The sequence below is a fragment of the Plasmodium berghei genome (assembly GCF_900002375.2).
Source record: "Plasmodium berghei ANKA genome assembly, chromosome: 10".
Classification (NCBI taxonomy): Eukaryota; Apicomplexa; class Aconoidasida; order Haemosporida; family Plasmodiidae; genus Plasmodium; species Plasmodium berghei.
In genome coordinates, this window is record NC_036168.2 from 381,038 (window position 1) to 393,849 (window position 12,812).

At 23.3% G+C, this 12,812-nt stretch overlaps 3 protein-coding genes across 3 annotated transcripts; all 3 read right to left on the bottom strand.

The window, feature by feature from the left end:
* Positions 1-163: 163 nt before the first annotated feature.
* PBANKA_1008300 (GTP-binding protein, putative) lies at positions 164-1,399 on the bottom strand (the record flags this gene model as incomplete). Its single annotated transcript, XM_034565158.1, has 1 exon — positions 164-1,399. One exon carries the CDS (start codon positions 1,397-1,399, stop codon positions 164-166), a length of 1,236 nt encoding a protein of 411 aa, XP_034421883.1.
* Positions 1,400-2,054: 655 nt separating this feature from the next.
* PBANKA_1008400 (conserved Plasmodium protein, unknown function) lies at positions 2,055-5,286 on the bottom strand (the record flags this gene model as incomplete). Its single annotated transcript, XM_034565159.1, has 2 exons — positions 2,055-2,115; positions 2,339-5,286. The coding sequence occupies 2 exons, from the start codon at positions 5,284-5,286 to the stop codon at positions 2,055-2,057; spliced, it is 3,009 nt and encodes a 1,002-aa protein (XP_034421884.1).
* A 1,380-nt stretch (positions 5,287-6,666) lies between these two features.
* PBANKA_1008500 (translocon component PTEX150) lies at positions 6,667-9,426 on the bottom strand (the record flags this gene model as incomplete). Its single annotated transcript, XM_034565160.1, has 1 exon — positions 6,667-9,426. The coding sequence occupies one exon, from the start codon at positions 9,424-9,426 to the stop codon at positions 6,667-6,669; it is 2,760 nt and encodes a 919-aa protein (XP_034421885.1).
* Between the last annotated feature and the right edge of the window lie 3,386 nt (positions 9,427-12,812).

Sequence of the window (12,812 nt, forward strand, 5' to 3'; positions counted from 1 at the left end):
TTATTGAAAAAACAAAAAAACAAAAAAACAAAAAAAATATAAGAAAATCTTCGATAATAGAAAAATGGATAAATAAAACAAACGAAGTATCATATGGAATATAAGGTGATAGTGGGTAATGGAAAATGCACAAATCAGTAAATCACAAAAAAGAGGAATCGATTCAAGTGAGACCCCGGAATGGAACAGGGGCTAAATTAGAATCAACTGCAATTGGTTCAGAAGAATTAAAGTCAAAATAAGTAACAAAATCAGACTTATTAGGAATCTCATCTAAGCATGTTTGTCCTAATAATCCTAATCTAAACATGTCTATAAAAAATTTACACCCTCCATTAATATCTAAATATTTATAATTTCTACATAAATTTAATTTTGTCGAAATAACATTACTAACAAATCTTATATCGTTAGTAGGCTTATCTAAACCAATAATTTTAACATAATTATAATTTTTATTTTTGTTTAACATAAATAATATATAATCCCCGACATACATATCATTATATTTATAATCTAACACATTCCCAATTGCACTTAGTTTTAACGAAATTTCTTTATCTGACAGTTTAGGTAAATATATACCCGGTGTATCTATAAAATATAATAATGGGTTATTTGATACTTTATATTGTTCTATTAATTTAGTAGTACCTGCCAATATATTTGTTTTAACTTTTTTTCTGTTAACTTCATATGCTATTTTATTATTTTTATATCCATATTTTCCTAAATTGTATGTAATTTCTTTAAATGAATTTATAATGCTTGACTTTCCTACGTTTGGTAAACCAATAAGCATACAAAACAAACCAAAAGCTTTAAATTTCGGTTTAATCTCTTTACATATATCTCTTATTTTTGATATGTTTTTATTATATTTTGATGATGTTAGTAAACAAATCGAATTTGTTTTCTCTTCTATTATTTTTTGCGCCTTTAATGCTAATTCCTTTGATATTAAATCTACTTTATTTAATAATATAACATTTTTTTGTGTATTTTTATATTTTTTTAAATTATCTGTAATAAAATAGTTGGTACTTGTAAAGGGAACTCTTGCATCTCTTACCTCAATTATTACATCACATATCTCAAGTTTATTTTTTATTTTTATAGATGATTTGTGCATATAATTAGGAAAGCATGTAATATTCTCATCAAATGTAAATTCATCTCTGCAGACAAAATCAGGATATATATTTTTTTTTCGTCCTTCTACAATTATGTTTCTTTGTGAGCATCTTTGTCCCTTATCAACATCTTCACTATTTGTGCATCTATTATTATTCCTAAGCTTATCTATACTCTTTCGTAAAAATGTATCACTTAGGCTTGGCCCCAATTCCCTCTTCCACACACTTATAGCGGAGGCATCCTTGTCATCACCTTTGCTCATATTACTGGATCAATAAACTCTCAATGTATGCACTTATATATGCATATATGTTTATGCGTGCGTTTAAGTTCCAATATACTTATTTATAGTTCCTTTTTTTCTACTACAATATTTCAAAGTAATATATACCATTATGTGCTTCTACATATGCATACTTACAATGTTTTCTTTTTTGATCCTACGATACCACATTAATTATTCCAATACGAAGCTATCTTATATATTTTTTTTAATTTTATTTTATAAATCAGGAAAACGAAAAAGAAGGAAAAAAAAATGGCAATACATTTTTTTTTTGCATATTTTCATCATAATTATATAGCGATGCTTTGTTTATTTTTAAAGCGAATTAATTTTAATTTTGTAAAACGAATTGCACGACGTTACTCGGCATATGCAAATTTATTAAAAAAATTGGAGTCATAAATTTTTAAAATTCCACGAAAAAAAAAAAAAAAGTGTAATCATTTTTTTGGTAAAAAATAAGGAAAAATATAGTCGTTTATCAAATATAATTACAAATAATGAAATATAATATATTGATATCCGAATTGTATATTCATTTATCATTTAACTATTTTTGGATATATACAACAAATTAGGGAAAAAGGTACATTTATTATTTATGCATATGTGTGAATAGTTATATAGTTATTTATTTCCGATTATGAGACTTCTGGTCAGCATAATAGTAGTATCTGTTTGTAATCCTAAACCTACAAATTAAAAATGCGAAATGAGTTTATGAAGGGCATATTTGCCTGGTTAGGTACGCTACAATGGCCCATCAAAAATCCCAATAAAAATAAATATATATAAAAAGAGAGAAAATAAAAATTTGCCCCAACTTTCTATCGTAATATTAATAAGCATTGCCGTATACGTATATGTAAAGAGAAAAAACAACTCAAGCATATTATATTGCTACTTCCTTATTACCTGTTGTCGATAGAAGAGAATGTAAAATCGGTTGCTTTTATATTTGATCGTTTCTTTAAAACTCGAAATAATTTAAGAACAATTGGTTTTACATTAAAACTGTTACGAATATAGTCCAATGCAATTGCGAAAATTATATTGCTGCTTAATTTGTGAGATTGAATATTTTTTAAAAATGTGAAAATATTATTATTAACAAAAGTACTGTTTTTGTTAGAATATTTTAACGAGCAAAGATAAATGTATATTATGTTTTCGCTAATGTGGCTAGTTACACAATTAATAAATTTGTAATATATATATGTACAAGCATAATTTACATACTCAACAATTTCTAAAATTTCCTTTTCATTTAAAAAAGGGGAAATATGATCCTCATTTATTTTAACGTGGCAATTTTCTTCATCATTTGTATTTACTTCCAATGGTACAATTATTTTTTGATCAAAGAAATCACAAAATGGATTTTCACATAAATCCATGCATGCTAACTTATTTTGTAATTGGTCCAAAATAGTTGAACCGTATTTAATAGAATAAGCATATAAATATAATTTTTTAGTAATACTACGACTATAATTAAAAATAAGTTCCAATTCTTTTATTTGAACATCTTTTTCCTTTTTGTTAAAAAATATAAATAATATATGCGTATATATGTGAATAAGAAAGTCTTTTATTATTTTTCGTTCTCTAAGCATATAATCATCATATATATTATTTTTATATAAATAAAACATAAGTATATCTACTACAAACTTGTTATATACATTTAGCATTATGGTATATTTGCTTGTGTTATATATGATCCTATTATTTATGTAGTACCTTTTTTTTATATAACTAAAAATATTACTTAATCGTTTCTCATATATTTTTATATTATCACTATTGTAAAGAGGGAATTCCATAGTACTATCGCCACCATCTATATTAGATAGTTTATCCTTATCATTGTAAAATATAAAATTTTTATACAATTCATTATATATGTGTGTGAAATTAACTACTAATTGGTTATCTTCAAATAGTTGTGAAAAAAAAGAATGAACTAATTTAGCTTGATTTTCATCATATATTGGACATGTGTTATATAATAATGTTATAACATTATTAACATTTAAATAATATATTTTTTTTTTTAAAACTTGTACTAGTAGATCATTTATGTTTTTTAAAATATGCATATTTTTTTCTATTATATTTATGTCATTTTTGTTCGCTTTTTCTCTTTTTTTTATTTCTAGTAAATTATCATAGTAACATTCCCATTCATTCATTAATTTATTAAATTGAATAATTCGATCTTTTTTCGTACTATTTTTTTCCTCTTCTATATTTTTTATACTATTCAATTCAAGAGACCTAGACACAGTATTACTTCCTTTCTTTTCAGATTTATATTGTAAAGGATTACTTAAAAGTTCTTTTACATATTTATTAGAAAAAGTTCCATGATGTAATGGTATTTTACCACCAATATTGCACCCATTAGACTCATACTCATCATTATGCAACTCTTTCTTTTTCATTTTTCTCTTTAACATTCGATTAATATAAATGTACAAATATATAACGTGCCTTATGTTAATATTTTCAAAACCATTCTCTTTTAAAATGCCCCAAAAAAGACAGAAGTAATTATTGTTATTCTTAGAGCAATATATAAGAATATTATTAATTTCAATATGATTATATGCCTCCAAATTATTTACTATTAATGTAAACATAAAATGAACTAAATTATGATCACACATTTTTATAATCATTCTAAAAAAATTATAATTTATTTTGTTATATTTTAATAACTCTTCATTTATTACATGCTTAAATAAAGATCTATCTTCATGAGATATATGTTTTTTATTTTTAAATAAAATGTCGTAAATGTTAAATAAATAATTATTAACTACAACCAAATACTCTTTGTTTTGTGACCGATCCTGAAGAAGAACATATTTTTTTTTACTTTCAACTATTTCATCGTGATTTTGAGTACGATAAGGGAAAGTAATAGAATTAGAACTGTGTCCTTTATCACCATCTTCAAAATAAGAAGGAATGTTATTCCCTTTACGGTTTGCTAGGTATTCTTCCTTGATCAGACTATAAAAATACTTATGCATATAATTAGTCATTTGCTGAAATTTTTTGGAAAGAAAATTAAAATTATATATAGAGCTAAATAAATAGAATTTGTTTAATATGTTTAATGATTTGTAATTATTAAGCACACGTTCACATAATAGAATTGCAAATTCTCTATCAACACGGTTTATAGTTGATAGGAGATATGCATAAGAAAGGAATAAATCTGTATTTATTATGCTTATGTTGATATTTTTATTTTTAAGTAAATTAACAATAAACGTTGTTAACTCTAATTTTCTTTTAATATCAATCATTAAATTCGATTCTATTATTATTTTAAAAATTATCATTATATGTTTCAGCCATAAATGTTTTATATCGTCTAAATTGGTAACAATATGTGAATAGTTCAATTCACTGATTATACGATTGTTCAATTCTTTTCCATTTTTTATATCATTTAGATAGTTACCACGCGTTATTATATTTGTTTTATTTTTCACATTTTTTAAATTTTTAGTATTATATTGGCTCTTATCTCTATGAAATGATCTAGCACACTGCTTCAACAAATTTAGAGAAGCATTACTATAATGCTTGCATGTTAATACTATATTATCATTATATACAGACTGATTATGCTCATCAAAAATATTAAAATGTGTGTGACTCGTTGACCTTTCGGTAAAATTAGCATTGCCACTACTATAATTAGTAGCAATAAATTTTAAGTAACTATCCCCATATTCAGAATTAATATATTTTTTATTTACATGCACTATAATATTTAATATGGCGTTTACCTTATTATTTATTTCTCTTTCTAAAACTATATATGACAATTTATGCAAATTCATATTTCTCTATATAACAATCTTCAGCATCATGCTATGGGTACTGATTATCTCAACAATTATTTTTTTCTCTATTCCATAGCAATTTATTTAAGGATTAATTAAAATGTTATGCTTTCCTATCATATTAAATATATAATTATATTTATACTTTATATTTTTTTATATATGTATATTATTTTTCTCTTAAATTTCGGCATTCATTGCAGTATAGAAAAAGATATACTACGTGCATATACACATTAATTTATAACGTCATTTTTTTTCAACTTTTGCTTTGTTTTATTTTATATTCGATTAACAGATAAATTGTTCAACAAATGAGGAGATATAAATCACACCATGCTACATATAATTATTAGATTTAATATTGATAGATACGTAAAACATAAAAAAATATTTGCAAGCATTGTGTACCATATTAACCAATTATTTCGACTTTTATACTTATATATTTCATTTAAATTCCATTTTATTTAAATTAATTTATTAAATGGTAAGAACAAGAACAAAAATTGCATTATCATGCTTCTATATAAAAATAGCTAAGATAGGACAAAACTTTTTATGATAAATCAACCATTTTAGCAAAATTTAATATTAAGCACTCGGATAATAATATATCATATATGAACTATAAGTTTCGAGATATTGCATATACAATAATGCCCTTGGTATTCCCCAAATTAATATAATAAAATAAAATTAAAATGTATAGTTTTTATAAAAGATGTTAAAATAAAAATAATGATAAACATAGCACATATAATTAATTATACAGCTATTATACTAAATTCATTATATTGATATATATGCATTATAATATATTTTTTTTCATGAAAAGCATTAATATAAACTTGTTTAAAAAAAAGTTTAAAATTATATATATATGCAACCTATTAAATAATGAATTACGAAATATATAAAAAAGGTGAAAATAACAAATATAAATATAAATATATGAAAATATTGATAATACGATTCTAAAATTTTTTTTAACCATAAAAAAAATGTTTTACAAATAGCCAAAAAAAATCATAAAAATTCACAATTTTATAAAAATGCGCCTATAAAGCATACGTATATAAATATAAGAATGTAAATACATATGTATATTATTATATATTTTTTAATTAAAACAAGAAAAAAAACATATTGATAATTATTTTTTCTATAAAAACAATATTGATTCCCAAGACATTTTTTAATATGGCATAGGTATATGAAAAGGAAATCATATGTGACTCGCGCACCTATGCTACTGTCAGCTTCTCTTTTTTCAATTTTATAATTATATATAGGGAAAGCAATATTCCTTCTCTTTTTCTGCACATGTTTTTCATATTGAAAAACTTCTTATAATATACAATATATTTCGTCTTATTATTCATCTTCATCTTCATCCTCTGGGTAATCTTCTAATAATTCATTATCACTGTTGCCATCGTTGACAAAAGCATTAGATTGATTATCATTTTGTTCATTACTCACATTTTTAATATTAGCTGTAATGCTATCGAAATTTTGATTGACGGAATCACCATTTGAGTTTCCAGATTGGGAATATAAGCCATTTACCATTTTATCAAGCTCGTCTTTTGAAAATAAAACAGTACTTTTGTTTAAACCACCGTTATTCAAATGCTTTATGTAATCATCATTGATCGATGTATTGGTTGTTTGTGCTTTTTTTTCCCTTTTTTCTTTTTCTTCCTTTTCTATACGCCTTTGTTCTACAAGAATGTTATATGCATTTTTTCTTTTATAATAGCTCAATTTTTGCAATTGCTTAATCTCTGGAGATTTATCATTTTGGTCACTTTTTGTTTTGTTTTCTGTATTTCCATTTCCAAGCTCATCGGGATGGGTGTAAAGACTTTTACCATTTGTTTTTTTTAAAAATTTAATTAAATCTTTTTTTTGATCATATACAGATGTAAAGACATATTTATCACCAATCAACTGTGGTGCTTGATGATAATAGTTTGAGGGTATACCATAATATGAACTTTTAATTTGTTTGTAAGCATCGTAAAAGTTTTCATCCTCTTGGTCTTCTTCTTTTTTCTCGGATTTTTTCTGTTTTAAGTAGTCAAGAGTTTTGCTGTCATAACTCATATGATATTGGCCAAATTTATTTAAGTAAGTAGTTAATTGTTCATTTTCAAGAGTAGATCCATAATTTGTTGAGAAATCCTTATCTTCATTGGCATATGGTGATAAATCATAGAACGCTTTATCTGGTCCTGCTAATTTTGTTAATTCTTCTTCTGTTAAATCACTATAATCGAGTATATTGTCTTGAATTAATTGCTTAAGATCTTTTACGCTGAATTCTTTGATATTTACTTCATCCTCTACATCCTCTCCATCCCTTTTATTATTATTTTTTCCCTTATTTTGATCAATATCATCCAAAATAATATATTTATCTAGTATATTTTTTAGAACAGTTTTATAAAATTCGCTATTTTCAAATTTGTCTAGCATTTCATTTATTTTTGATTGCTCAAGTGGGTATCTTCTTAAATTTGTTTTGGGGTAGTTTGTTTTTTTTATATTTTTTTTTTTTTTGTGTGTGGACTTTTTATTAGTTTGATCTGTTACAACTACTTTTGAAGCAATAGGCTTGAATATATCTGGTTTTAAATATTCATTTTCCTGTAAACTTGTGGTATTGTCTTTTTGGTTATTATTCATGGAAGATGAGGCTATTAATTCTTCTTCTACATTGTTAGTTTCATAATCTTCGATTTCTTGGGTAGAGTTTTCATTAGATACGGCATTCTTTTCAGCACCACTTCCACTTTCACTTTCACTTTCACTTCCACTTTCACTTCCACTTCCACTTCCACTTCCACTTTCACTTTCACTTTCACTTTCACTTCCACTTCCACTTTCACTTTCACTTTCACTTTCACTTCCACTTTCACTTCCATTTTCACTTTCACTTCCACTTCCACTTTCACTTCCACTTCCACTTTCACTTCCACTTTCACTTCCACTTCCACTTCCACTTTCACTTCCACTTCCCTTTCCACTATCAGTTTCAGTTAAATAATCGCTACCATTACCACTAACACTTCCACTATCAGTTTCAGTTAAATAACCACTATCATTACCACTAACACTACCAATATCGCTACCAATTACACAGTCACCACTGCTTATTAAGTTTTCATCATTTGAAGGTTGCCCTTTTTCAATAGTACTATCTTCATTGTTTACATTTTCATCAGAATTAGAGTTATCAAACAATGTGTATTTATCTTCACCAACATCTTCATTTTCTTTTGTATTGTCATTCTTAGCATTTAATGTATTTACGTTATTTTTCTCTGCGATATCATAATCGATGCTATCTACACCAGCATCTGTTAAATTAAATATATTTGGTATATCTAAATTGGGGAAATTACAATTTTTTGTAATTTCAGGAAAATTCATAATTATATTGTCATCTTGAGACATATTTTTTAAAAGTTCCATAAATGCATCTTTGCCTTCTTCCTTATTTCCGTTCAAAAAATTGTTTGACAACTCATCAATATTTATTCCATGCTCTTTTAATGCATTTTCTATATTTTTTTTTAAATTTTCTAATTGTTCATGATTATCTTGTGACATATTGAAAGTGCCAATATCATCTACATTATTATTTTGGGAATTAGTTGTATCATTATCAGCACTATTATTTATTCCTTTAAAAATGTTATTCATCATAACTTTATACATATCTTTTCCATTATTACCATCATTATTTTTTTCATTTTCAATAAGAGAATCAAGTATAGATTTTATTTTATCACCATTCGATAATTTGTCAAAAGACAATCCTTTAATAGGCTGTTCAGAATTATTTACTACATCTATAGGGCCATTAGAGTTAGCATTTTTGTTATTTAATTCATCACCATTTTGAATGTTATTTTGTTCATTGTTATTTGTGTTGCCATTGTTGCCCGTTTTATCATCGTTTGAATTTCCATTTGGAACAATTGGCTGGTCATTATTGCTAGCATCATCTTTTCCTTTATTAATAGTTGATTTTATATTTAATGAACAATTTTTGTTTGATCCGCTCACACTAACATAATTAATTAAAGCGGTAATAGCTAAAACTTTGGCGATTAATATTTTCATTTTATCTTTATTATTCTAATTTATTTATATTTTCGTTTCTTTTTGGATATTATTAAATATTGTATACGCGAACTTAGTATAAATATATAAGTGTCACATAAACAAAATTGAGTATTATAAAAAAAATGACATATATAATGTGTTCATCTTATACACAAAACGTATTATTATATATGCCACTTTTAATCGTTTGGTTGACTAAGATACAAAACGAAAAGGCCCCTTAGCATTAAACACAAATCATATGTTTTTTTATGCAAATAAATTAAAATAAACTTTCTTAGTTTATTAATTTTCTCTATATTTTTTGCATTTATGTGTTTGAAAAAATGCGTCGTATTTCTTAGTATATAAATATATATACTTACACGTGAAAATAAAATCAAAATCTTAAAAATAATAAAAATTAATTGAAGATGCTAAAAAAATATATACTGGACAATCTATAACATCAACAGAGTATATAGTGTAATAAAATCTAAAAATCAGTGTAAAATTTTAAATATAAACATTAAAAATATTTTTTAAGAATGTTAAATAAATATGTGAAAGAAGAAATTAATTATATATATAATGTATAGAAAAGAATTCTATGTAAATATGTATATTTATGTGATTGAATATAATAAAGTAAACTCAAAACTATAAAATACTAAATATATGATGTTAAATACAAAATATAGATAACGATTATTAACTTATAAAATTTGTATTAAACGAATAACGATATATATATTATAAATAGTTATATATATATATATATATATATAAGGATTAAATATATATAAATATTATAAATTTTCTTTAAATAATGACAATCTATAAATTTATATATAATTAAAAAAACAAATAACTCATATTTCCATATTAATTTTTTTAGTTATTAAAAAAAAAGAATCGAAATATAAATTGACTGTATATATATATACATATAATTAAAAAAAATAATGATAATAAGCTATATATCGCTATTTATTATAATCAAAGCATTATATTATATATTGTATTTATTTTAGATATTTAAATTTTAAATAATTCTATATAAATAAAAAGAAAAATCGGATACATGTAGCTTATGCAATAAAAATTCTTTAATTAATAATAGTAGAATAGGACACTATTTTATGAATTAATAATATAGCTTTATTTTTTTTTTTAATACGTCATACATAAATATAAACATTAGCATAACGTAAACATTAATGTAATTATAAATAATACAATATATACATATTGATATGGTGTTATTTTTATACATAACAATAATTAATTTTTAGTATTTAAAAAAAGTTAGAATAATATATATATCCATTATTAATGGCTTATTTACCTAAAATTGTATAAGAAAATTAATTTATAAAAATTGCATTAATCAATGGCTCATTGAACTGATATAAAAAAAAATAAAGGTATAAAGCACAAAAAAAAACACTATTAACACTTTATATATACAACTGATCATTATAAGTTATTTTTAATACCAAAAATTTACATGTAATATTTTTTTTTTAGATTGGCAAAAATGATTTTTACGTGTTTGCGTAAATATATTGAAAATTTGCCGATTTTATATTTTTATAATTAGATAATAAATAACCTATTTAGGTCGTACGTTAAAACACCCAATTTGGGAACCCCTTTTTTGAAATGTTTTTTACCCTCAAGGGATTAATTCAAATTAATCCAAAAAATGTTTATAATACATTACAGTAGTAAATTAATTTTTTAACATATATATATTGTACATTATATAATGTTTAAATTATAATATCACATAGTAGGTGCTAAACTGTTTATATTTAAGCATTATTATTTTTATCAGCTTATGCATCTTAAAATGCTCTTTATTTTATGATATATCTAAGTTAGCCATAAAAATATTATGATAAAAAAATGCAATAATTCTAATTCGACGCACATGTATTAATACTTTGTGAACAATACAAATTATGATATTTTTTAAGCTCATTATTTAGTATGTTTGCTAAAAAATAATTACAGCCTAAATAAATATAGTGATAATAATACACTTTAAGTTGGTGTATAAACAAATTAGTTCTTAATAAATAAAAAGTTATTAATGCCTAGTTTGTAATAAAACTAGGATTAGGTCATTTAAAAGAATTATTTCAATGAAAAAATACGTTGCATTAATATTATTAATAAGTATATTATTTAAAAGGGTAAAATAATTAAAAAAAAAAAAATTGTTTGAAACGATCATAAAATATCAATATACTTAGAATCCTATAAAACTATATGGCATATTAAATATATACAATTTTTCATTGTGTATATTTATTTAATTATTGTAATACGATTCAATTGTGTGATCACCAACACATTTGGTATATAACTCATATTATTTAAATCTGATTAAAAAGACACTAACACAGTGGTAATATAAGTACATATATAAATATAAGGGTTTTACATAAGTTATGAGGTAAAAAGGTTTATACATATTATTTTTGATTTACATTGGACATGACATAAGTAATATACAAAATTAAAATGAGAGATATAATTATTTCGAATTATAACTAAAGATTAAGGAAACAATTTTAAATGATTATAGATATAAAAAGTAAGCTACCCATATTGTAACAACGCATATTTTTAAAATATGAATATTGATCATTACAATTACTATTTTTGTATATAAACATATTTACCAATATGTATTGTTATAATGCTTAACAATTTTACAACTCATTTTCTTTCTTTTAAAATTTATTTAAGTTCATATACATTTATGTGTTTTCTCTTTTTTCATGGAGTGTGAAGAAACCGTGAAAAATTTTCACACCTTGACTTATTTTTCCCATGCCTGCACCTAGTGCATCATCGATAAAAGGATAGAAACTAAATAAAGAAAAAATGCCATTTAAAAGTACCATTTACATATTTATTAACTAGATGAAATAATAGTACTGTTGTAAAAATTAAAAAATAAAATATCCCTAATATGGTAAAATAAAAAAAAAAATGGAAAAAATAGTACAATAATAACGTCGATTATAATAGAATGTACCACCAAAAATATATTAAAAAAGTGATTAATAAAATATTTGTTTTAAACTCGACATGGGAATTCTAAATTTTTAGTTCGGAAAATATTTTGTCTAAAAAATATAATGAATAAAATATGTGAAAATCGCATATAATATAAAATATAGAAACAATTTTATTTTAAAATATATTAAAATAAAAATAACAAATACGTATAATAATATAATTTATAACATGGAAAAAAAAAAAAAAATAAATAGACACATAGCACCGTAATAACGGCATTATAAATAAATAGCATGATTTCAAAACAACTCTATTAATGTATGTATAAATATATATATGCAATAAATTGATATGTAGACATTTTTTAA